This window comes from Asterias rubens, chromosome 3 (genome assembly GCF_902459465.1).
Source record: "Asterias rubens chromosome 3, eAstRub1.3, whole genome shotgun sequence".
NCBI lineage: Eukaryota > Metazoa > Echinodermata > Asteroidea > Forcipulatida > Asteriidae > Asterias > Asterias rubens.
Genome location: NC_047064.1, coordinates 16,658,264 through 16,685,321, shown reverse-complemented (window position 1 = coordinate 16,685,321; position 27,058 = coordinate 16,658,264). Strand labels below are relative to the sequence as shown.

General features: G+C 38.4%; 2 protein-coding genes and 1 long non-coding RNA gene across 4 annotated transcripts in view; 2 read left to right on the top strand and 1 right to left on the bottom strand.

Annotated features, from left to right (window-relative positions):
* The window catches only part of LOC117287946 (cytoplasmic dynein 1 intermediate chain 2-like), a 28,740-nt gene extending 13,486 nt beyond the window's left edge, over nt 1-15,254 (top strand). For both annotated transcript variants that reach the window (XM_033768597.1, XM_033768596.1), the window contains 10 exons: nt 905-1,061; nt 1,520-1,619; nt 2,497-2,622; nt 3,218-3,364; nt 8,979-9,092; nt 10,129-10,262; nt 10,881-11,025; nt 11,831-11,971; nt 12,395-12,520; nt 14,602-15,254. In XM_033768597.1, the coding sequence (XP_033624488.1) occupies nt 905-1,061; nt 1,520-1,619; nt 2,497-2,622; nt 3,218-3,364; nt 8,979-9,092; nt 10,129-10,262; nt 10,881-11,025; nt 11,831-11,971; nt 12,395-12,520; nt 14,602-14,706 (1,295 nt within the window). In that variant the 3' untranslated portion in view covers nt 14,707-15,254. The remainder of the gene's footprint in view (nt 1-904; nt 1,062-1,519; nt 1,620-2,496; nt 2,623-3,217; nt 3,365-8,978; nt 9,093-10,128; nt 10,263-10,880; nt 11,026-11,830; nt 11,972-12,394; nt 12,521-14,601) is intronic.
* Nucleotides 5,868-7,329, bottom strand: LOC117287948. Its single transcript, XR_004518858.1, has 2 exons — nt 7,246-7,329; nt 5,868-6,372 (listed from the first exon to the last, which is right to left on the bottom strand). It is a non-coding gene; the product is annotated as an uncharacterized LOC117287948 (long non-coding RNA).
* A 6,298-nt stretch (nt 15,255-21,552) lies between the features above and the next one.
* The window catches only part of LOC117288109 (macrophage mannose receptor 1-like), a 44,074-nt gene continuing 38,568 nt past the window's right edge, over nt 21,553-27,058 (top strand). Inside the window, exons 1-6 of the mRNA XM_033768809.1 lie at nt 21,553-21,592; nt 22,203-22,385; nt 23,443-23,609; nt 24,773-24,869; nt 25,714-25,961; nt 26,592-26,781. Coding sequence (XP_033624700.1) covers nt 21,553-21,592; nt 22,203-22,385; nt 23,443-23,609; nt 24,773-24,869; nt 25,714-25,961; nt 26,592-26,781 — 925 coding nt within the window. The remainder of the gene's footprint in view (nt 21,593-22,202; nt 22,386-23,442; nt 23,610-24,772; nt 24,870-25,713; nt 25,962-26,591; nt 26,782-27,058) is intronic.

Below are 27,058 nucleotides of genomic sequence, written 5' to 3'. Positions count from 1 at the left end.
AACCCGAGGCGAAGCCGAGGGTGCCATTTCCCCTCGAGGGTGTACAAAACCCATGGACCCCAATCACAGCGTGCAACAATTGTTTTGTTATACCTTTGTACAATTGTTATTCCTCTTCTCAAAGTGCTGTTGCCATCTTCAAACATTATTACAACGGACTATTCATTGTTTAATGAGCAGACGAACAAGAAACAATTCCCTCGAACCGGCGGTTGTTTTGTACACAGCACTGGAAATCGACCAACGCTAGGAACGATCAAGGTGATGTACACCGGTGTACATCACTTTTCATGTTACCCGTTGAGTCATGTATATATATTATGCGATTTTGTTGCGCGTCACATGCTTGGCTACTTTTGGTGTTTATCAGCTCTTTGAAATTGGCCCACACTTTTTTTTATTTTCAGAATTATTAAGTGTTTTCTCAAAAGCTCCTTGAGCCTTCAAATTCTCTTGCAAGAAGTAAAGCAATCGGCAACGAGAGAAATGGTTGATATTGAATCCAAGCTTGTAGTTTGTATACTTATTGTGATGCACAAAGTTTGTGAACCTCCTGAATCATGACACCTGGAAGTTTCTGTGGCTAGAATAAGGGGGATTCCAGGCCAGCAAGCCATTTTTCAGGAATTTTCACTTTGTTCAATCTGCTTCTGAGATTGATTTCTCAAATCAGAGTTTTCAGATCATGGTCTGAAATGCAAGCACTTTTATTTAAGGTAGCTCATAGCAGTGGTTTTTATAATAATAATATTAATAGGGGCTTCCTATAGCACTCATACCCGTCACTCAGTGGCGGTCAAGGCGCTTCAACAACCCACACTCTGCTGAACAGAAACACCAGAGCTTATCTGCTCAACCAGCCATTATTTGTTGGCTGATAACACCCTCCTTGTTTTTCTTGCAGTGATTGAGTTGACAGAGGAAGAGAAGGAGCAGTTCTTATCATCAGAGGAGTTCTTGAGTCTGTTCGGTCACAGCACTAAGCTTGTTGAGAGGGCTCTGACTGAAGACAAAGGAATCTTCATGGACTACAGGGGCAAAGGAGACGAGGATGGAGATGGGTGAGCAGTAGAACGATTATACAAATTTATGGATAGGATAATGCCTGAGGTGCGTGTCATTCGTGGGTAGGACTGGCCCGAGAGCAAAAACCAAGTTGCTCTGGTCACCATCAAAGGAGACAGTTTTTAAACTTGAGAAGTCTCCAGAATCAAAAAACATCTACCATGTAGCAGTGGAATATAATACAGCAAGAAAAGTTCTCAAAGAACATAATCTACCCAGCAAGTGGAAATACATGAACATGTACATGTACATAGTCTTACCACTGATGAATACATTGATACATGTACGTGTACCTCACCATGCAATACCTCAAATCCCCCAAAACATAAAACAATTGCTTAGTAAGAAGAACTGCAGCTATTGATATTTTATAACCTTTTCATATTGTGTTTTTTTTTTCCTTGATTCTTGGATGTACACATATGTAATGTTTTCTTCTTGTTTCTCATACCAGAGATAAGGATGCTGGGGCCAAGCTTTCGTTGAACTGCCAGTTCTTTGATGAGCGCTGGTCTCGTCATCGCACTGTGACCTCGCTAGACTGGTCGACCCAGGTACGAACAGCTCATAAAATATGCTTACCAGAATAATGTTGCCAGCCAAAATACCATGCTACATGTAGGTGTCACTTGTATCCTGCTTATTTTGGCTCAGCAGAAAATTTGTAAGCAATATTTTCTGCTTAGGTATCTCTATGAAATTGGGACCAGAGCTTAATTTCAAAGAGCTACATGTACTTTAGCGCCAAAAGTAGCTAAGCACAACAAAATTATGCTTACAAACAATAGTACCATCTGTGACTGGTATACTGCTCATTTCAGCTTAGCAGAAAAATTGTTAAGGAAACGTTTCTGCTAAAGTAGCTCTATGAAATTGGGCCCTGGTTGTAGTAATTCGAGTGCTTCTTTGTCCAAATCCATGTCTGCAGTCATGATCACATACGTACAATTGCATCGGGGGAAAAGAGTTTGGGTAAAAACTAAAATTAACATACGTACAATGTTGCTCGAGGGCCATACTATATTTGCCCTTACATGTACTTTGTTTAATTTTGTTTTACTTTTAATATTGGCTCGAATACAGCTCTGCCTTTTGTCTCCATTTAATATATTGTAGCAACCATTCAAAATATACACTGCCCCAAAATAGATGCCATAAAATGGGGTGTTTTTTATTTCCCCCAATATTTATGATATAAACACCCATTGGCTTCTCGGGTTCTTTTGGGGATTGGATAACATCATTCAAGAACAGCCCATGCTGTATAGAGCAAACTTAAATTGTAAAGCAAATTTAAAGAGTTGTGTCTTAAGATGGGTCTTGAGGATCTGAAGAGGGTCATGTAGAGAGTCGATTTATACTTTGTGTTTAAAAAACCACTTCCATACTAAAGGTTTTTTAATGCTGAATGATTGACTTTGCTTTTTGTAGTTTCCGGAGCTTGTTGTGGCCTCTTATAACAACAATGAGGAATCTCCACATGAGCCTGATGGAGTCGCTTTGGTCTGGAACAATAAATTCAAAAAGACTTCACCTGAGTTTGTCTTCCATTTCCAGGTAAGTAACAAAGAATTAATCGATTCTTTGTCATTGCCATCAAGCATGTCAAGCCTGTTAAAACGTAAGCATTTATGTCTATTGCTAACTGTTGGTCTCCGTGGTCCTGTGGTAAGATTGCAGGACTTGCAATCACAAGGTTGTGGGTTAAAATCCTACTAATCTAACCACTGATTTCACAATTACTAGAATAAGAAGTGTTGTCTAGTTAATGAATCTAAATGCTGACGCTGTACCAACTCTGCTATTTAGTCTTATAACACCCGTTACCAATATTCTGCCTTTTCATTGGTTTTGAGCGCGTCACATGATATGTCTTAGTTTTACTAGACGACGGCCGTGTGATAGTGTGATAGTGCACGGCTTCACCTCGGGAAAATAGAATGCTCCGGGGATCACCTCGGGAGTCATAGTTTTAACCATAGCACTCGAAGCAGTCAATATTTGTATTCTGTTATTTTGCCAATATATTTGTTCAGGGGTGCTAGTCAGAAGCGTAACCAGTAACTGCAGTGTACAAAAATGTATTAACATTCCAACAAAACACAAAAACAAACCAATAAACCAAGAGCATTTCTATGTTGATGATTCTCAGTCTGCAGTGATGTCAGCGTCCTTTGCTCGTTTCCATCCTAACCTCGTGATAGGAGGCACCTACTCTGGCCAGATTGTGCTGTGGGATAACCGCAGTAACAAGAGGACACCAGTGCAGCGCTCTCCACTATCTGCAGCAGCTCATACGGTGAGTCTTAAGCCCGATTAATACTTCCTGCGAATGCAAATGCGAAGCAAATGTTGATGTCACAAATTTGCTACAAATATTTCAGAGCAGTTCGACACTGCTCAACTCACTTGCGAAAAGAGAGTTAATAATAATAATAATAATAATAATAATAATACAAAGCATTTATGAGGCGCTATACAAAGAACAGAGCACCTAACATTAACAAAGGGAGGGCAACACAACAAAAACAAAACCAGACCAACGACAGGCTGATAAAGAAACAAAAAGAGGAGCAAATTAGGATGGTTCTGGAAATAAAAATGTCTTGAGGAGGTGTTTAAACACAGCCAACGACGCAGCCCCTCTCAGACTCGCTGGCAGCGCGTTCCACAAGCGCGGTGCAGCAACTGCGATAGCTATGTCCCTGGCTTTCCTTTTGGATCTAGGAATGGAGTTGTGACAACAAATTCACGTCAAATACACTTTGCATTCGCATTAGACTTGTGGACAAGTCGTTAAATCGGCCCCACGCGCTGAGATAGTGCTCCCCCGACAACGCTGCTCTCGCGCGAACTCACTGCTCTCGCGCGAACTGATGGCTCCCCGATTTCGACTCCTCATTAACGACTTGTACAAGTTGTCAGCGGTACGTATTCATGTATTCAAGTATGAACGCGGTATACCTTCACTGTTGCCGCGGAGACAATCGTGCAGACGAGTCCATTTTTATAAGAGGGTAGTAATAGTTTCTAATACTGTAAAGCTTGAACCGGAGGGCATCTGTGAATCTTTTTTATTTTGATTTAACTGCTTTATTAGTTGATTAGGGCCTAACTTTACAAAGTCATCTTCAAATGCATTACTATTTATCTGTTTAATATCCGTGAGCTGCCTCATGCAAATAAATAATGCCCACGGTCAATGGTAATGGTCCAATGCAATCCTTTAACCCGATGTGTTCTGCTCGGACTGTGTATAAATTAAACTTGCTATAAGTCCCTGGACAGTACGTTACGTCAAATTACCAATCAAAATGTGTTTTAAATACGACACCTGGACAAGTTGCAACATAAAATATAGTTTGTATTAATACTACCAGTCCCAAAATTCATTATTTGTTTACTGACAAATGTTTTTTTATTTTAAGTTTTCATCTAAAAAGTGATTTTGAAAACCATGGTCGACATGTGGAAGTTTGATATGTGAGTCTTGTGGACAAGTTTCACAGGGCAGTCGTGTGCGGATCGCAGGGACTCCGGAAAATTTCAGTAACTCTTTTCAGATGTCGATGTATTTTAAAGGTATTATAGCTAATCATCGACATACACTCTACTTGCCCAAGATATTGCAAGACAAGGTTTCATATAGCAGCTGTACTTTTGTTTTGTTTTAAGCATTTGTAACCACGAAAAATACTTCTCACTTCCAAGCAATCATAACAATTAATATAAGGCTCAAATAGGGTAAAGACACCGTGAAATGCAAAAAAGGAACAGTGACTCAAATTGTAGTTTGCCTCAAACAAAAAACAAGAAACAAATTTATTGATAAATCGATCAACAAATGCAAACCAGTGGTTGAAATAAATAAATTAAATTGAGCAATAAACAATGAAAATACCTTCAGACTAATGGATATTGATGGTAGAAACTGTAAATAAAGAAAATGTGGAGTGTTTCCCTTGCACCTCCAGGTTGCTATATAAACCTGTGCAAAACCTGTTCATTACAAAACACTTTAAACAATTTACAAACTAGGCGAGTGCTAGAAGGGTTACAGCTCGATGGCCGAAGGTTCAATAGTCTGAATGTTCGATAGTCCAAATTGACAATAAGGTCCGATAGTCCGAATTGACAATAAGGTTTGATCGTCGATTCGGACTATCGGACCTTATTTGGACCAGTGAACCTTCAGATCAATGAACCTTCGGACTATCGTATCAAATGTACGGGTTAATGAAACCTATTTCATTTTGGGACTAATGAACCCCCTGTTATGGGAAATTTGTGCGTTCGGACAATCGAACCTTCGGACTAACGGACCTTCGGGTGGACACCGCTAGAAGACCGTACAGAAATGTAAACAGTGGTGGATATGGAAAAACTAACTTGAATGAACATTTTAAATGGGTCTTCTACCTATGTTGCACAACCGCCTAGCCTTTATACATTATCAAACCCTCTCAGTCTGTGCTTTGGATATTTAAGTATTTGGATTGGAAAGAATAAATTTTAACTAAAATGAGCAAAATAATTGTTGGTAATTGCACAGTATAAATGTCATTCTTACATTTGGAACCATTCAGAATGCACCATCCACATCAGTCAAGAACTTTGGTGCATATTTTGATTGAATTGTCTATGACTGATCAAATAGACCTGCTTTCGTTTACACCAAACTCTTTCCAACTTGTGTTAATCTTACGACTTGAGTTGAGTCCCAGCCTTGCAACGTAACATGCAAACCCTAAGATTAACGTTTCGTGAAAACGGCTCCAGCTTTGCAAGTCTGTTCGATTTCATGTGTCACAGATTAGGAAGTATGTATCTGACGATTCATAACATCATGTGATTCGCAGCCATGTTCTTTCTCGGTTAGATTGTTGTAATGGGCTGCTTACAGAAAACCCACATGCATATTTTAAAAGAGACTTCACAGTTTGCAGAACTGGGCTGCTCGTGTTATATTTAGGTTAAATCGCCGTCGTGATGACATGCTCCTTCTAAGATCGCTTCATTGGTTACCAATTAAACAGAGGATTGCAATTAAGATTATTTTATTTGTATGAACATTTCTTTATAAATCAGGCACCAGAGTAATTTAATGAGTGTCTAGAGTTGTATCAGTTTTTGCGTACACATCTTCACTCCAATGCAGATCCATCTCGGCTAACTTTTCCCATGACTCGCAGTAAGGCAGGAGATCAAACTTTCACAGTTTTTACAGCAGCTTAGGGGTAGGGGTGGAATGAACTTCCTTCTTAAACGAGGAGTGTTTCCCTTGCACTGTCAGGCTGCCATGTGACCCTGTGGAGAAAAGAAAGAAACACACAATGTTGACCTGAACTTATGTTGATTGTTTAATACTATCCGTAGTATGATAGGCTAATACTTATTGCAAGCAAATAAGTTAACGTAAATGTCAGAAAATTGTGTTGTTAAAATCACACATGAAGATACCATTTTTCACGTCAGGTACCTCTCTGTGCAGACGTCTTACGTGAACATGAATTAAGCCCAAAGTGGTGACGTCACCTAACAACACAATGTTTTGACCTTCACGTTCACGTGTTTGCTGGCATAACATGCAGCTAATAAAACCTACCTAATACTTACGGGCTAAAGTGAGGTTCGAGGCAACACCATCACAAATAAAGACTCTCATGTAATTTCAAATCTTATTTAAGTTTTAGTGTTTAAATTTTTTAAACATTTTGTTATTATGTTTTATTGTTTCTAAAAAAAACAACAATTATGTTTAATTATAAAAACCAACAACAACAAAAACAGTGAATTTGGTACTTTTTGCATTGCTTGAGACTCTACTCTCTAGATACAAAAGTTCCAACAACAATGCAAAACAAGTAACATTGTGTAGAACTAGAACTTTAGAAGTAGGGGCTCAATTTTAAAAACCTGTGTGTGTCGGTGCAACCGCCACTGACGACAGTGCTTTTTGTGGAACCATGGAGGTAGAAACTACCTCCATGGTGGAACCAGTGAGTTATATGAATAATAACACATGTTTTGTTAAGTTTTACTTCAAAACAAAACTTGTTCTTTTAAGTAAGAAGCCCCAAACCAAGTTACCGGTAACTCCATGGAGGTAGATTTTTGCAATATTATTTGTCAACGCAAATTTATTAGTAGTTTAATTAAGAAACTTAACAGCAAGCTCACCTGTTTTGATTTCATGATGCCAACACAGTATGCACCAACCATCACCACTGCCTTGAGCAAGGCTACTGATTACATCGAATATTCAGCCGGTGCAAATCATTTGTTTACAAAAGTGTCATTGCCTTTCATCAATCAATACACGCTGTGTGCAGTGTGTGTGTGTTGGCATGATGCATATAAATGGCGGCTTCTTCTTCTTCTTCCTTGCGACCTGTCGTCGACGTGAGCAGATCTCTTGCATGTTGCATGCCTTGAGAAAACTGGCTACTTGACAGCTGCTTCTATATCTTGTTCTTCAAGTTTATCAACCAAGTCAGACCAAGTTAATACGAAGTTATTTATTTAATATGCACGTCAAAGTTCCCGATGAAAATCCGTACTCAAAAGTACAACCATACACACACGACGTCTAGTGTGTAGGCATAATAAATACACGCTGACAGGTTTGTTGATCGTTCATTCATACATGTGACCTCCCCGAACCCATCCAATACAGGGTGTACTGTTTGATAGCATATACATGTTGAATATTCATTGGTTTAACGACATCGACCAATCAGATGCGTCCGTACGATTTCGGCTGAAGTGCCCATAGGCTGTGCACAAACTGATGACAACTTGTACAAGTCGTTAATGAGGAGTCGAAATCGGGGAGCCATCAGTTCGCGCGAGAGCAGTGAGTTCGCGCGAGAGCAGTGTTGTCGGGGGCACTATCTCAGCGCGTGGGGCCGATTTAACGACTTGTCCACAAGTCTACATTCGCATTGGCATGAAGTATGAACCGGGCATAACCCCCGGTCATTACTCTTGTGTCCCAATAAGCAAGATGTTTTAATTGCTTCTCTGTAATGAGGGGTATAAATGCCACCTGCAAAGGTAGAGGTTAAGAGTGTGTTTGAAAAAGCCTTCAGAGCACCAAGGCAGCCCGAGGCTGTATACTCCCAAGGGAGCTGTGAAAGATTAAAGGAATGTTAAAATGACCAAGGTGCTACATGTAATGCGGGTAGTGAATTTCACTTGTCGTCCTAGCCGCCGTATGAACAGATCAGATTAAATTAGATTAAATTTGATTAGCTCTTTTTCGTGATGAATTAGTTTGTTTAATTTGTATTTGGGGGTTTTGTTTTGTTCTGACTGAGATTTAATTCTTACCATGATTTTATTTAGAAGAACTAAACCTAATCTAATCTTGTCTATTCTTACATGATGTACATGTATTACATCCATTAGTCAAATAAATTGTTCTAGTTGTTTTCAGACAAGGACTCAGTTTTTATTGAGACAAACTAAAGATTATTTAAGACACAGGACACTATTGGTTGTTGTCAAAGACAAGTCTTCTCACTTGGTGTATCTCAACATATGCACAAAATAATAAAACTGAAAATTTGAGCTCAATCGGTCGTCAAAGTTGCGAGATAACTATGAAAGAAAAAACACCCTTGTCACACGTAGTTTTGTGCTTTCCGATGCTTGATTCGAGAACTCAAAATCTAATTCTGAGGTCTCAAAATCAAATCCATAGAAACTTACATGTACTTCTTTCTCGGAAACTATGTCACTTCAGAGGGAGCCGTTTCTCACAATGTTTTATACTATCAACCTCTCCCATAATACTCATTACCAAGGAAGGTTTTATGCTAATAATTATTTTGAGTAATTACCAATAGTGTCCACTGCCTTTAATGTGATGGGATAACATTAATCTATTTTTTCTTATGTTAACCCTACAGCACCCTGTGTACTGTGTGAATGTAGTAGGAACCCAGAATGCGCACAATTTAATAAGCGTATCAACTGATGGCAAGATGTGCTCATGGAGTCTAGACATGCTGTCCCAGCCACAGGTAAGCATAACTACTCCATCTTGGCTCAATTTCATGGCTCTGCTTACCGCTGAATTCTGCATTTACATGTACTATAACCATTCTCCACTTACCGTGCAAGCACATAATTTTTGTCATACGTGTACATGTACATCACATGCACATGACTGCCTACACACGCGCTCAAGCGAAATTTCTCTGCTAACACATGACAATTCCCTGCTTACATAAGCTCTGATTCTTTACTTATGGTAAGTTGAGCCATGATAATGTACCCTGTTGGGTCACACACAGTTGAAGAAAGTTATTCTCTCTCCCTATGCTACTGGAAACCTCCAAAGCCTCTTTTTACTTTAGGCTATTCCCATGGGGTAACTCAGGAGTATAACTGCTGACCCTTTCACACTTGGATCGCTTTACCCTTGATCTACCCCGACAAATGGGCATACACCAGGGAATATCCACCCCTGCTCTGGAGTAGGGGTAAAACACTGGGGTATTCTTGAAACATGTAGTCGGAACTACATGTACACGTATGTGGAATAGGGACCTACATGTAGGCGAGAACAGTGGAAAGTGGTAGGGGTCACTGTGGGTTAAAAAAGCTCCTAGAGCCTCCTTGGGGTATAATAGATACATTGTGAAAAGGAATAAAGCTCATCCATACTTTTGTAGTTCGTCAACTTGATTGCTGCAATATTCTCATTTATTTATTGCCTAACTCACAGAGCCAACAATCTAACTTGTTCAAAACTTAGCAGTGCGTATCCATAACGAGTTAAGAAAACATGAACCCCAGCTTTCCAATTACTCCACTGGCTTCCTGTTCGTTCTTATAATATTTTTAAGATGATTCTCCTAAGATTGATTGTTTCAAATTTTGATCTCAAAGAGTATCAAATAAAGTGGCATTCAAAACTAGTTTCATGAGGACTCTATCTATTGGAAAATGAGTGCATCACAAAACTCAAATTAACCTTGAAGCCACTCTTGAAGAAGAAAACTTTACCCAAAGCACAACTGTAAATTCCTTTTTAATTTGTTCCTTGATACTCAGGACAGTATGGAGCTTCACTACAAACAATCCAAGTCGGTAGCAGTGATGTCTATGACCTTCCCCAGCAATGATGTGAATAACTTTGTGGTCGGTAGTGAAGACGGATCTGTGTACACTGCATGCAGACATGGCAGGTAAATTTGTACAATTTGCTTGCATTGGAAATGTCAGATTGCTATCCGAATGTGTCTGCCCAGTGATTAAAGGGCAGCTGTATTTTCTTCATAAATCAGGGTTCTCCCCTGATAGACGCTAGCTTCCCAAAAATCATGAATAAAAAAAACATTTAGAATGCTTCAGAATGCACATTAAGGCATTAAAAACCAAGATAAACAAAAGAAGAAAATGCTCCGAAGACCTTGTTTCAATTCAGTGCCTTTGGTCAAACTGCACATATTTGAGTCCACAATGCCATACAGTTTTAAAAAATCCTATGGTAAACCTTGAACAGTGCCAAGCGGCATACTTAATGTTCTTCCTAGTACAAAAAGAGCAGAGAACCCATTCACTAACCGTGCACATGACATGGTATTTTGGTTGTTGTCCATTTTCCAGTAATTAACAAGTAATTTTTATGCTTATTTAATTGTTATGGTTAAGCAGTTGTATAAAATAGTGCCCTGATCTCTGATCTTTACTTTTCAGAACTTACATTAAATAACTGTTCCCAAATTACTACTTGAAATCTTCAGGGGTATCCAAATGGTGGAAATGCATAGAGTTTAACAGAATCAATGTATTTTCTCCTACAGCAAAGCTGGTATCAATGAGTCGTACGAGGCACACCAGGGACCAGTCACTGGTATTGATTGTCATCATGTACAGGGACAGCTAGATTTCTCTCATCTCTTCCTATCATCATCGTTTGACTGGACCATGAAACTATGGAGTCTCAAAGTAAGTATATGTCCTGGGATCCAGTTATGATTTTCCACACTTACAGATGTGATACGGCCAAAGTGTGGAAGACAGCGTTTGAAAACCCCCCTTGTCACCATTGCTTTGATTGCCGCCATGACCTTAAATGGAAAGGTTTACAATTGGTAGTCACTCATACTGGCAGTAAAAACTAACTTGACAAGCTTTTGATAGTGTCAAGCGTGTATGAGATTCGTTTCACTTCAGGGTAGTGTTGTTATCGAAAAAGATATCAGTTTTTAATGTTTTTAAATGTGGTTCTGAGAAGCGCTCCTGTCAGAAGCGTTTCTTAGATTGTGAGAATTGCGGATTATTCTTCCTCTGTGGACATAACCGCTCTGGATTTTCGGCTTTATCTCAAAAACGCTACCACCTTTTGAATTGAAATTTGTACAGGTTAGTTTCATTGCAATGCTGTAGGATAAAAACAATTGAACAATTCCAAAAACTAAAGGCATATTTTCTTCAACTATTTAAGCACAAAATGTAATGCACCATTTTGCGAACGAAATTTTTTTGACAAAATGGCGGACCATGTAAGTTCACAAAGTAAAACACCATACAATTTTAGGGGATATTTGTGTGGATCATTTGATGCTACTTTTAAACCATTTTTCCATCTCATTTTCATTTTATAATAAACAATTTTTATAGCTCAAAGCACCCAATCCGAAGGTAAGGTGTCCCTGTAGCGAAATCAGTGAATAATTTCTCTTAAACTTCTGTTTTCAGAACTTCCATTCTTCTTCATTATTGTAATAATTTGTTTGTCTCTTCTCTCCAGCAATCTAAACCTCTATACTCATTTGAGGACAACAGTGATTATGTTTACGATGTGCAATGGTCACCAGTTCACCCAGCTTTGTTCGCTGCGGTGGATGGGATGGGAAAACTGGACCTATGGAATCTTAACAATGAAACAGAGGTAGGAACAATTGCAAATGAAAGACAAAGTGAAATAAAGACATAATGACTGACTATTAGTCGTTTTGTTATAAGTTAAACTGGTGTGAATTGCAATCGCATTTGGTACCCTTCAGGTATCCAAAACATCTGATGACATCATTCTGAGTAAGATGTGTCTTCGCATTTTTGTTTGGGAATGTTTTGATTCATGCCTAATCACACAGCAAAATTGTTAGGGATTATTCTTCCATCATTTTACGCTCTGGAGTTTTCGCGATATCTCAAAAATGTGACCAATATGATATAGGATTAAAACAATCAAAGGGTTCCAAAAACAAAATGTATCGGACTCTTTTAGGAAGCTTTCCAGTTATAACACATTCAGTTAACTATGTAGCATTTTGTTATCGTCACCTGTATTGTTACCTTTAAATTGATCCAGGTTCCTACTGCTAGTGTGACCCTTGATGGTCAGCCAGCAGCCAACCGAGTCCGATGGTCTCACAACGGTCAGCAGATAGCGGCTGGAGATGCAGAGGGTAGAGTCTTCATCTATGATGTAGGAGAGGTAAGTAGCATTATAACATTATTGCCCCTTTTTCAGTCAATAATTGCATTAGTCGTGCTGCATGGTTTACCTTGCACAAGCTAGCATATCTTGTCAAAACGTGCAGTTTGTGGGTCGATGCGCATACAATTTCTGTCAATACAAAAATTTAATAAAATTCACAAACATTTTAAATAAAACCATGAAAACCATTTAAATTTTTCCAAATTGCAATGTGGAGTTTTAAAAACAAACCGGAGCATTCAAATTACAAATGTGCGTATTCACTCGTGCAGGATCGCTCTTAGTACTTCAGCGCAAAAATGTGGGTCAGTGGAATGGCTTGACGGTCCAGTGGTTTGCGGGTATCTGTCAACGAGAACTTTCTTTTACGCATCTTAAAACATGTAAAAAGCACTAACAGCTGATGATGGTTGTTAAAACCAACATTAAGGACATTGATTTATTTGTACGTATGCACATTCTGAAAAAATGTGCATGGTTTTTCACTATTTTTTTCTGACTCGCACAATGATTTACATTTAAGCCTAAAATTTTCACTGGTTTGTTGTTTTACGTACATGTATATTGTTGATGACACAAAACATTTCACACTTCGGTTTTCTCAGCTCTATCAATTCTGTGTAATATCTTTAAAGAGATACTTTTTATACAATTTAAATTCTCTCCTCACACAAGTGGTAACACTGCATTTTCGTAAAATAACCATTTAGGACTGAACAATTACAATAACAAAGTAATGAACGCAAGCTTTGTAAAACTATGCACTGTGAAGAATGTGTAAGGAATGCTGAGTGCAAGTTATTGTCTACCTTCAAACTAAGCTTCCTGCTGTGCCCGTTCTGTTAAATTGTCGCTTCGTCTGTATGTTAATATTGCGTACATGTAAGTCCAATTTGTAAAGCGCACATTATCACAGTTGCTCCAACCACCGCTCCCGGTCCAAGATGTTTTCTCATGTCCAATGCTCCTAGCCACAGGTACTGAATATTTCGTTTTCTTCTTTCATGCCTACTAACACGTTTCAATATTAATGTACAAGAAGGAAATCACTAACAACTTTTTGTCTTTGCCTTCCCGCTTTTCTCTGTTTTTAGTTTGTTTTATTCACTAATAAATTGCTTATTTTACCTTCGTTCTACCTTTGGTTTTGCCTTTTTTTCAACCTCTTGTTTTTACAGATCCCTTCCCTTTATCTTCTTCTTTATTGTTCATCCCTAACCAATTGAGACTGTCTTGGGTTATAACATAAGGAGATTGACCTGTTTTGGCGATAAACTGGACGTGTAGTTGACTAAAATGTGTTTACGGTCAGTAAACTTCAGTCCCTCAGCACTTAGCAGGGTTTTAAATAGTGCCCTCATCACAGAGGTCACAATAAGTCGGACATTAGATTGGCTGTGCATTTTAACATGGGTCACTTACATCTCCCATCAGAAGTCAGTTGAGAATGTATTATTATTTTTTTTTTCATTTATAAATACTGATTAATTCATCACATTGAAAATGTCCTTTAAATAGTTTTATTATATGAAATAAGTAACCAGAGTATTGATCGGCAGCATAATATTATTATAAATTATAAATTATGAGTCTTTTCGTCACTAAATACATGTACATCACCAAATAAAAAGTCACAGACTGGGTGCGTTCGTTTAGCTTCCCCAGGTCGACCCCAGTGTGGCGTTTTCTTTTTCCAGGACGAACATGTGCAGATAATTACCCACGTTCGTCCTGGGAAAAATAGCCGGGGTCGACACCGGGGTCGACACAGGGAACCTAAACGAACGCACCCATTAAAAGAATTTGGTTTACAATAGTTACATGTAGATATCATACCTACATGTACAATATATTCTCACTATACTGGTTAATGTTTATGTACAAGTCCATTTTTGTTTTTGTCTGGGCATACATGTACGTAACTTCCACAAGCGTTGGCTTTTCTGGTTATGCCCCCATTTCCAATTCTCCTCAATACTGTTCTATGTTCTTGTTATTTTGATTCTCTGTTGATATGGAAATAAATGTCTTGAAATGAAATGATGTTTTTTTCTTTTTCTTTTTCTTTTTCTTTACAGAGTCTTGCCACTCCAAGGCACGATGAATGGTCTCGTTTTGTACGTACGTTAGCCGACATCAAAGCAGTCACAGCAGATGCTGATGATGACGACGTATCCAGATAGATCTGCTTCTTCACTGTTGCCCAACTCCAAATACATTTCCTTTGATGACCAACATGCCTATAGCCCGTATTGAATATGACGTCACCGTTTAAATATCTTCCCTACAACATGGCGTCTGTGCGGGTGTGCGTACGTGTGTGCGTGCGTGTGTCGTAGAAATCAAACGGTTTGCCCTACAAGATGGCGACTTTCATAGCAAAAAAGGGTTATTCAATACGGTCTATAATCACCCAACCCTCTTCCCTCCCAATGTAACAAACTTGTTGTAGTAGTTAGTGCTAAATGTAAATGAAGTCCGCATGATTCATCTATAAATTTAACAGTAAACTGCTTAAGCACAAAAAGTAGCGAAGCAAACACAAATTGTGCTCACCAGAATATGGTTGCCAGCCAAAGTACAATTTCCACATGTACCATTTTTGACTGGTATCCTGCTTAACATGTTAGCAGTAAGCAGAAAGCAAACATTTCTGCTTTAAAGGGAAGGTACACGTTTGGTAGTTACTCAAAACAAGTATTAACTTAAAAACTAACTTGGTAATGAGCATTGGAGAGCTGTTGATAGTATTAAACATTGTGAGAAACAGCTCCCTCTGAAGTAACGTAGATTTTGAGAAAGAGGTAATTTCTCACTAACATTTTTTACTATCTGAAAGCAAACAAATTCATCCAACAAGGGTGTTTTTTCTTTCATCATTTTCTCACAACTTCGATGACCAATTGAGCTCAAAAAATCACAGGCTTGTTATTTCATGCTCATGTTGGGATACACCAAGTGAGAGGACTGGTCTTTGACAATTACCAATAGTGTCCACTGCCTTTAACAGTGCTATATGACATACATGTAATGGATTCACAAGGGCTGTATGAGATCTATCGTGTGGGGCTTTAACTGTACACTGAACCACAGGCAAGAGGCCAGTGGTTTTAGCATCAGGCCAATAAACTCATGACTGTGGACGAGTGCGGCAGTCATGTGTTTTTGTTCAAATGTTGACTCCAGTCTGATGTAACTAACTATCCTGAGTACAAAACAAATGAGATAAATCTTTTCTTACTGCCTGCTCAATTGTAAATAAGTTCAAACATTAAGCTGTACCGGTTTTTGTTTTTCTCATTTCAATTCTAGTCTTGTAGAAATAATCCTGGTGGGCAGTCAACATTTTGAGCTTCAAGCCCTGTGGTCTTGTGGATTTTCAACCCAATTCAAACCCTTTTTTTTGTAACATGTACCTACACATGTAGTACACTTTGCCAGTAGTACTGTACAAATGTACCTATATTATACACCCAGATAAATTATTGACTGTACTTCATGGCTTTGTTCAGTGTACTTTGCTCCATCCACGTGTATGCCATTGAGTGTCTGTGTAAACCTTATCTCTTAGTTTGGTGGTGGGACACTCAAAACTTGTGCACATGTGTCACCTCTATGGGTTAAATCAACAAGTCTGAACTTGGCTACTGTGTATCTTTCACACAGTCAAAAGTCAGTGCTGATTGTGTAGAGACTAGGGGCCTTATTTCATCAAGCTGTTGAGCAGAAACTACTGCATAACAAATTTCTATGCTAAGCAAAGAAAGTGGGTGGGGCACCAATCACAACTATGTAAACTTTATTGACTTTTATCTGGCAACCAGATTTTGCTTAGCAATATTATTTGTCTGTGCTTAGCAAGTTTTTGTGCTAACAGGTTTCATAAAATTGAGCCGTGGGCATTACTGCAGTTGGGAAAGTAGTGCATTCTTTTCCAGCCAGGCTCCTATGTAGCTTATGGTAACCCTGTTTCAGCCCCAGGAGTAGGTGGCAACGTGTTCGTGGTGACATCTGGTTTTGCCCAGCCCAAATTATTGAATTGCAGCCCTCACCTTAAAGTGGCCGTCGGGAAATAAAACTTGTGAACACCCTAAGAAAATCACTCCAATCAAAAACTGAATATTTTGAGAAGCCCCACATCAATATCAGACACTAGAAATGCTAAAATGGAATTTAAATTAAAGACAATGGAACCATTACCCCATATAAGATTGTGAGGTATTGTTGACACATGCTTACAATGTAAGCCCTTGTCAGGTTTCATTTGAAAGCTCTCAGTTTAACTATTGTTGATGAACAAATATATCTAGTTTTGATTGTTGGCAACTGGTTCCTGCTTTTGACATTAACTTCCACAATCAACAACACAAGCTGTAAATGACATTTTAAGTGTCCGAGGTGAAACTCTTTCAACACCCATATTTATGAATTTATTTGGGAATTGGGTTGTAGAATAAATTGCCACAGATGTCATAAATATTTGGAGCAACTACATGTATTTGAACTTGTTTAGATGTATGATCAGTATTTGTGTGGTGTAATAGAAGTCATGCTTTATTTATAAATTGCAAATAAAAAAGTATATATAAAACCTTTTTGCAATGGGAATCTCAGTGTGACCACATAATTTATGGACATCACACAGTGTACGCGTGTAAGTGACAGTGTTGTAAAAACAAAGGAATGTCCACAGAGTGACTGTAACACAGAGCTACAATGTAAAATAGTGTGAATTTGACAACCTCTTTCCCTCCTTCCAAGTGGCACATACATGTAGCTTTGATAATTGTACGGGGTTGAGGGATCTAGTTAAAAGTCCATACTTTTGAGGGTTTTATTCCAAGTTCTTGCCATAATATTAGGTTGGAATAAGACACGGTGAACTTTGCCTGTTGCAGATTTCGTCAGAAATATTTGTTCAGGGTTTAACATTTTTCTAGACACTTTGGAATTTTACTGCAGTTTCTCGAAAACCAATTTTGTTAAGTTTTGCATGGAAAACATCTTTCTTTTATTTTGCTTAGCATTTTTTTCTTTTAGAAGTATTTGAACTCTACTTAGGGATAGGTGATTCACTGTAGGCCAGGGCCCAATTTCATAGAGCTGCTCGAGCAAAAACAATTAGCTAAGCGCAAAATCAATTATACTTAAATCAGGTTACCAGGGAAAATACCATGGTATGTGTTACATTTTTGACTGTATCCTGCTACTGTTGCTCAGTAGAAAATTCTAAACAATACTTATCGCTTTACCAGCTCTGTAAAATGGGACCCTGAGGACAAGAGGGCAAGATGTTATAGCTCCACTACAGAAAATCTGCTTAGCAGAAGAATGTTACCAGCCAAATAGTATGTTATATGCATATGACTGCCACTTTGCTGCTTTCAATGAACAACATTTTTCCTCTTGTAGTTAAAAATGTCTTACATGGACAGGCTCTGTTTTAAGTTAAATATTATTATGAAAACTATTGCAAAATTTATAAATTATTTGTTCCCATTTTCTTTTCTTATTATTTTGCTGTACAAAAGTGAAGGGTTTAGCATAATCATGTGCGTGGCATATTATTACAGTATTGTATCAGTGGCCATCAATTTGTTTTGTTTATCGTTTCCAAAGGTCTTGAATTGTGAATATTATTATCTAAGATTATGACAGCTTCTGGTGAAATGCATTTCAATGCGTTTTTTAATTTTACTTTTTGTGCAAATGACACAATAAATTATTGCTGGAAAACTTATTGTACTGTATGTTTGAGTTATATTTTATTCCAAAACATTCCTTCTGAGCTAAAATGTACAATGTATGGTGCATTGTTTTCAGGTACTGTAGCAATTTGTAGAGGTTGGTTATCAATCAGACAATTTGTTTACAAAAACATGTTGCAATTGTTTGCAGTCCCACTGCTAATAACACACATGTACATGATTTAAACTAAGCCCAATTTCATGGCTCTGCTTACTGGATGCAAAGAATCAGGGGTTTTTACAGAAAAAAAGGAATTCGGCGCTCACATCAAGCACTTTAAAGAGTGGATCAACTGAAGGTGACTACTTAATATATCCTATATATTCAGAAATTTTCAAGTCACACTTCCAGGGGGTTATGATTGAAGGTATTCTGGCGAAAACAGTGTGGCAAGATCGTACACCACTGGAACGATGTTGTGAACCATCTGAAGCTTTTCTTAATGGTGCAAGATGCCAGATCTTGTCATTTTGTGAAAAAGTAAGTTTATAAGATGGATTGGCTACAACGATTCAAATGTACAAGTTTAGAATTGTAGAATTAAGCAAGTATTTACACCCATCAAAAGACAAGCACTAAAAAAAAGGAAATACTGGTCATCATATCAAATTCATTCAAACAGTTTTTCAGCATTTTTAACAATGGTTGGTTTGTAAGTGTTTTAAAAGTAGCTTGTGACCTTTACTAAAAAATACTTGTAGTTCAGACTTTTAGGTCATTACTTTTTCAGTACTTTGCACCAACTTTGGGTGGTGGTTTGCATTATTCAATACTAAACCTATCAATTATTGATTTTATTGCCAAAGATTGGAAACTTTCTGTCAGAAGTTTTTCTTTTATCAGTCTGATGTTTAATTCAGATCAAAGTGCTTGATGAGTATCAAGGACAATCTTTGTACTTGGTCATTAGTGGCTGGTTGTTTTGTATCAGCTAGTGCTTGGGTGACAAAGTTCATGCCACTTTGCCCTGGGATGGTGGTGTAGGGTTTGGTTTTAGGGCGGCACTCTCTTTGCAGTTATAGGAGTTGGTTTTTGGATCTGCTACCTTGCGGCTGGCGCTACTCAAGACAATGTTGAGACTGCTGACCGCCTCTCTGGTGCTCGCTGCTGGTAAGTCGATCTTTCAAGCCCTGATATTTTTTTGTTAAGCCTGGTTCATCCTTTCTGCGGATACGATACACATTTTTCACAGAGTTGTGTTTGCAGCGAATGTTTCGCTGGAGTTCAGCACACAAGTCAACTAATGTGATTATTCGTTTGTGACGTCAACATTCAAGTCGCCTTCGCATTCGCAGGAAGTATGAACCGGGCTGAACACTTGATGATTTGAGATTAGACTATTTCTGGTGATGTTTTACGGTAGTACCATGTGTAAATCTCTTTTGAGTAGTGTTGGTCGTTGAAAAGAACCGATGGTTGACAACTTATTGTTTCGCTAAGTATGCTCTGATCAAGATGATTGAACATGTATTTCTTTCATAAAGTGTTTGGGCATAATGCTTATTTATATTGCTGGGAAAACTTTATTGTTTTCTTGACTGAATGTATACGGTATAAAATGGTCTTCAAATGCAGTTGAGAAAGTCACATTCCAAATTATAGTCTGTTCTAAATTGTCATTCATGAATTTTGATGATATGGCGTATAATTTGTCCTTTTGACTGACACAAACAATTCCTCTGTGGTTTATGAAAGGCTTTTGATTTTGACACAGCATTTTAAAACTGGCTATAAAAGAGTAGAAGACAAAAGTGTCATTAATTGTGCATCATTTTAATGGGAGGCAAGCAAGACATATGTCTTGTCTCTGCAGAGGGATATTTTCCTGTGGTGATGTTTTCGTTTTTGTCTGTCCATCTTTCATGAAATTTGTCTGCTTGCCTGTTTGTCTTCTGTATGTTTGTTTGTTGTGTATTTTGTGTATTTGTTCGCTTGTTGTTTTACTGTCTGTATGCTACATTGTTGTCTGTTTCGTCTTTTTGTGATGTTTGTTTTTATATTTCTTAAATATGAAGTGTTTTATTTTCAGGAACTTGTGGAAAAAACCTCTTTTTTTTGCAACAGTTTTTAATTGTTTGTACTTCCCTGGACTACTCCAGGTCAAGATATTTTTAGTGTCCCGAGATTTAAAATGGAATAAAAAAATAAAACAATTTTTAACATCTAACTCACAAATGGCTTATTGGAGTTTGTATAGCTTCATGGGATAAAGGTTGAAGTGGGTGTGGTGTATGTACCATGTGTGATATTCTAAAATAAGAATTATAGTCCACGGTACAGTTCCTACTACTGTAATGATGTGTACTTTTAGCGAACCTTGGCCCCATATATTATTGGTGTTGCCAGATTTGATGTAATTTATAAAATGTTAATTGGTATTCGGACAGCAGTTCATTGTGGTGTTGTGTTCATTTGTCTTTGAATGGTTTAGGGTGTGGTAGCAGATTTACATGCTAAAGTACAGCACAGGTTCTTTGCCCTCTTTGACAAAGTGTTGCATTTCGCCGTTATATCAAACATAACATAATTATACCAAATACAGTAACAGCTATAACAGTAATAATAATAACCGTATTTATAACGCGCCTTTTGCCAAAGGATACAAAGTGCCAGGTATTATTACTGCAAGGAGGGGGGTGAATTTTGAGATATAAGACGTAATCTTTAAGCACCATGTAATGGTTCACAAGGTGCTGTGGCGCACTATGCTGCCAATCCAGCCAGGACCACTGGGGCGAACCCCTTCTCTTTTTGATATGTGCACTGGGTTCTTTTACATGCGTCACAACACATGGGACCAACGGCTTTACGTCCCATCCGAAGGATGATGCAATGGTCATGAAGTTGTGTGCTTTCTGATGCTTGATTACGAGACCTCAAATTCTAAACTTGAAATTGGATGAAAATTACTTCAGAGGGAGCTGTTTCTCACATTGTTTTATACTATCAACCTCTCCCCATTACTCGTAATATTAAGAAATGTTTTATGATGATAATTATGTTGAGTAATTACCAATAGTGTCCACTGCCTTTAAAAAAGGTAAACAAGTTTGTGCATTGTGTGTTAGCACTGTATACTCGGTACTTTCCTGAGTCCTGCGAACAAATATCACGGGCTTGTTACTCGGTTGGGGTTCGAACCCACATGTACCCTTGCAATTCTAGAGCAGTGTCTTACCAACTAGACTACCGAGATTGCCCGGCAGCTAGAGGCCAGTGCGAATCCGATGTTTTGGCAGCAGGTACCACAATGATTATAGAGATGTTAAATTTGCATCGGGATGAAGAAATCCCCGATTGCAAATTTAACATCTCTTATATGTAAGTTTGTGCTTGTTTTTGCACTATTTTCTCCTCACTCACCACAGCAAATTAATCCCTTTTTGATAGATTTCTTATTTCATGTATTTGGTTGATCTTGTCAGCTCTACCAATCCTGTATAGCACCTTTACTAGTGCCTTTTGCGAGCTCAAGCATTTCCAAAATATATATCATTATCAAAAGGGAGACACATTTTATTCAAAGGCACTGGAGCACCTTTGGTAATTGTCAAAGACCTGTCTTCTCACTTGGTGTATCTCAACAAATGCACAAAATAACAAACCTTTGGTCTTCGAAGTTGCAAGATAATAATGGAAGAAAAAACACCCTGGTCACACAAAGTTGTGTGCATTCAGATGCTTGATTTTGGGACCTCAAAATCTAATTCTGAGGTCTCGAAATCAAATTTCTCGAAAACTACGTAACTTCATAAGGACTCGTTTCTCACAATGTTTTATACTATCAACAGCTTTCCATTGCTTGTTATACCAAGTAAGTTTTTATGCTAACAATTATTTTGAGTAATTACCAATAGTATCCACTGCCTTTAAGGTATTAGACATGTATGTGGATTGTTTCTTGACTAACTTTTTTTTTTTATGGTTGTAGTTTCAGTGGGAGTGCTCGGGAATTGTATTTACCCTGAGTCTACGGAGTTTAATGGCAAGTGTTATGCTGTATATAATGGACTCGACTTTAGTTCTTATGGCCAAACGTATGAGAAGGCAGCTGAGTTTTGTAAGACAAATAAGAGTGGGGCACTAGCATCAGTTACCAGCAGAATGATTCAGGGTGAGTATTGTTTCTGTACACACTAGCGAAAGTCTTTGTCAAACTCCCCATGTTCCCATTTTTTTCTTTTTTTATGTGCAGCGACTTTTCTGTAGAATGACAAAATTAAATCCAATGGGGAGGCATGTAAAACTTGACCTCTCATCTGCTCACCGCGATGTTGATTTAAAAACTAACAGGCCTAAAGAGGTTGTAGAAGACTTCCGCGCATCAGCCACAGTAATGTAACAGGTCTAAAAAGTCCACTGGGAACAGCTCAATGCTGTAAACCTACATGCACCACAACCGCGTTGTAAAACACTATGCAAACATTGCAAAATAAAAGTCCAGTTGGAGATGATGTGTTCATCAAGTTGTCTCCCCCCCCCCCTTTACCCAAAGTTAAACAGTCTTAAAGTGAATGGTTAAAATCCAGTTATATGTGGTCTCGACAAAATGTAATGAGTTTTTCCCATCAACTCATTGAGAACATGAATTCGCTGCATATACATTATAAAAAGATACCATGAAGTGCAAGTTGGTTTATTTACAGATGGGGGGGGGGGGGGTTCTTGCTTTATTCACTTACTTTTGGTCTTGAATATTCTTAAGGGTAGCATTGAAAGGGTCAGAGCCTTGAATTTGACTTTGTTGTTGTGTGCAGATACCCTGTATCTGTATATTTATGCAGTTCTGTGAACGGTTACTCCCCTTTGTTTTTACACCCCAATGTTCATACGCCCCTTCTGCCTTAGTGTATTTTCCTAACTCTAACCCCAACTCTAACCCTAACCCGAATCCTAGCAAATAAATCACATTTTTTTTTTTTTTTAACATAAGGTTATTAGAACATACATGTAAGGGTGTCAGAATACAGAGCAGTCACCCTGTGAATTAAATCGCCCACTTTGTTGGGGTGTTATGGCTCGCTTTTAACAACGGTCTAATCTCTGTGACTTTGATGAGACCAATGTTAAAAGCGAGGCATGCCCAATAAGGTGGGCTACATGTACCTGTCAACAGTTACAAGAGTTTTGTTTGCAACTTTGTTTATCTGGTTGTTTTTTTCCTTTTGTAGTATTCCTGACTAGTATGCTAAAAGAAGTTCAGAATGCTCCTGGTGCATGGATAGGACTGAACGACAGAGCGATTGAGGGCACGTACAAGTGGGAAAGTGGAGACACGTACGATGAATCTTTGAGTAACTGGGCAAAAGGCTACCCTGAAAATAGTATGCCAAATCAGGTAATGGTCAATGATTTGCTGTGAATACTGATAAAACATTCTTCAGTTCATTCTTTGTCAATAAAAGACAAGAGAAAACTGTTTTGTCCTGGTACTATACAGAGACAATGAAGGCGGCTGCCTCCATGTGGCCTTGGTGCCATTACCTTGGTGCCATTAAAGTGCTCCAGCCAATATTTACAATTTCCTCATAGGGTACCCTTTACCAAGAAGAAAATGCCTCGGTGCCCTTGCCCTTTCAAACAAAAAAAACAAAGCATAGACCTGATAATATTGATATACAAGTAGAAATATACAATAAACAATACATACATACAAACAGTTTCTTTTGCGTGGTGCCGGCAGCCAGGTATGTAGCAACAGGCTGGCCATGGCTACCCAACTTTTTGCCCATGTTCAAGATTCGAGAGTTCAGACAGAATTCACTCTGTCAATTTTAAAACTTACATTGTACATTGCCCAAAACAAGTGGCTATACATGTAGTTTGGATTTCCTCATGTCTGAAAAAAATGTCAAGAAACTTGGGTAAAAATGGTTGAAAAAGATGGGCAAATATGCTTTATATGCCGGGCTGTGTCTTCAGGCTGGCATGGCTGGCATTTATCGTGTTCTTTAGATAGAGTGCTACATGGACATTGTATGCGAAGTAAATCGGCCATCTTTACGGTCAATTTGGAACACACAGTCATGCGTTTTGCGCGAGAATGGCATGCAGCACGCACGCGTTTCACAAAACTCGTTGCCTGATTGGTTAGTTAACGGCGCTGCCTGTCTACGTAAATAATTTGAGTGCTTGACGCACCTGCAAGCCAAATTGCAATTTGCCTGTAAAAATGGCGTCTATTTGCAACCTACATGTATCTATAGTTTTGTATGGCCTCTAGTTCTTGTACTTTATGGTCTTGTCCAAGGAAGCCATTTTTTTACCAGTCTGGGATTCGAACCTATATCTGTGGACTGTGAGTCCAATGCACCAGACCATCCTGCCATTCGACAGGCAATTTTCAAAGTCATTCTCAAATGGAAACAAATCTTCCAATGATTCACTTTCATACTGTCAATACATTAGTTTAAAATAATCCAGAAACATGCATGTGTCATTCATTGCTAAAACAGTTGTCACGGTATAATATTTTGTTTTGTTTTATTTTTGTATTAATAGAATTGTGTCCGAATGACGCTGGACTTTAAAAATCCTGGCATGTGGAAGGATGCTCCCTGTGATGTGAGGAGCTCATTTATCTGTGAAAATGGTGCTAGTGAGTATATTTATGGATAAGTTGATTTCTTCTATTTATTTACTTCTTTATTTGTTTACACATCCAACAATGCCTAGAACAGGATTGTGAATAGGAAACGAGAAGAAATGTTCTCTTTAGGATTTAGGGGGAAAATCCCAAACAGGAAAAACACATGTAATCAGGTAGGGACTGATCAAAACCCAATACACATGCAAGGCTCAAACCAGGGAGGGATGCGAACTGGGGTCCACTGAGGTATAAAGGCAGGGAAAGAACCCACTGAGCCAACCTGGGCCCAACTACTTGGACCTTCTTAGGCACAAAAAGTAGCTATGCCTAGCAAAATTAACCTTACCAGAATAAGAATACCAGCCGATATAGCATGTCATCCATGTCCTCACAAGTACAATCTGTGACTGGTGTCTTGCTTAGTTACTGCTTAAGCAGCTTTAATGAAATCAGGCCCTTATGCCCATCCTGAATATTTTTGTTTTCACTTGGATTCATTTCACACTCTTCAGAAATCTTCAGTCTCCAAAAATTCTTCTAATGAAAGGTTTAGAATACACTGTCCCGTAAAATATAGTTCAATTGAAGAGCTATAAGTTCTGCACCACTTCAAGGCAGACGCCATATCTGATCATGCCAATTCGGTTTCAACAGACATCAGCTGACCTTTATCCACCTGAACTTTCTATTGTGTAGCATCATGCACAAGCATGCACCTAATGTGACACGGTTTGTTCACCTGCACTTTTAGGGACAATAGGTTCTGGAAAAATCCGCTGTAAAATCCCTTTCTGGGGATTATTGTGTAACCAAATGGTTCAAGACCTTTGTCCTTTTGTTGTTCTACCTCTAGCTCCTCCTGTCCAGCCAGGACCAAAGTGCCGGATTGGTGGCCACAACGACTACTCTGCATATTACTTCTTCTGCTTCAAAGTCTTGACGACACCGATGACCTACGCTGATGCCAAATCGGCTTGTACTCTCCCCGGGTACGAAGCATCTTTAGCAACTGTCATTGCAGGATTCCATTCGAGTTTCATCCAGAGTATGATGTTCACTGAAGGAATATCATCTGCCTGGATCGGTCTTGAGAGCAAAGGGGTAGGTCTTGAAATCTTGTGTCTAGGGAGTCAAATCTTCTAGTATTTTTTCAATCCTGTGACTTATGAAGTTTTTTTGCAGGGATGTGATTTCTTCGTTTTTAACCAGAAAGATGGGGCTGTTTTTGAGGGGAATAAAAAATAGTAATACGGTAATAATAATAATAAAAAAAAAAATTCTTTTCAATTCTATTACTAAGATCAACGTCATGAGAAGATGAATTTAAAAGCACAATACATGTAAAACACCCCAGATTGAAGAGTAGACATGGTCACTAGAGCTTTTAACACCATGAAGATAAACAAATGTAAGCAGGCTTTGCACTCGCAAGTTTTTGCACTCCCACTTCCCTGTACTTTGTTCTTAGGTTTTTTATCATCCTGGAGGTAAAGATTTCGTTCTCAAAAAAATCAAATCCTATTTCGACAAAATACCAAATTTCCATCTTCTGAAACTGAACTTTGTGCTTACAAGTTTTTTTGTTCATCCTGCCACCTATTATTATTATTATTATTATTATTTTTTCATTAGATCCAATCCCAACACTTTGGTACAAATTGTTTGTCTATGCGCATCCAGTGTTAATTCCTGTTTAATGTTTCCTTGTGCATGTTTTGTTTCGTATGACAGGGTAACACCTTTAGTTGGAATGATGGGTCACCGTATGTTTTTTCCGACTGGGGACCCAATGAGCCCAGTATGAACACCACGTCCATGACAGAAGGCTGCGTGTCTGCTGAGATAGACTCTGACTCAAACAGTGACTGGATGAGTGGCGATTGTTTTGAGAAAAAACCTGCTGTCTGTAGTCTCATTTCTGGTAAGTATTTGGGGTCACCTGACCAGGTTTTTGTTCTGGTGGTTAAAGGGACATGTTGCCTTGGATCGGGCAAGTTGGTCTATAAGTGTTTGAAATCGTTTGCTATGAAATGCATTTAAATGGAAAGATGTTTTAAAAGTAGAATATGATGATTCACATAAGCATGCCTTGAAATTGTGTGGTTTTCCCTTTACTTTGCGAACTAACACAGTCGGCGGTTTTGTGTAGTCAAAAAATTTACTCCACAAACTGGCGTGCTGTATTAGTTTATGACGTA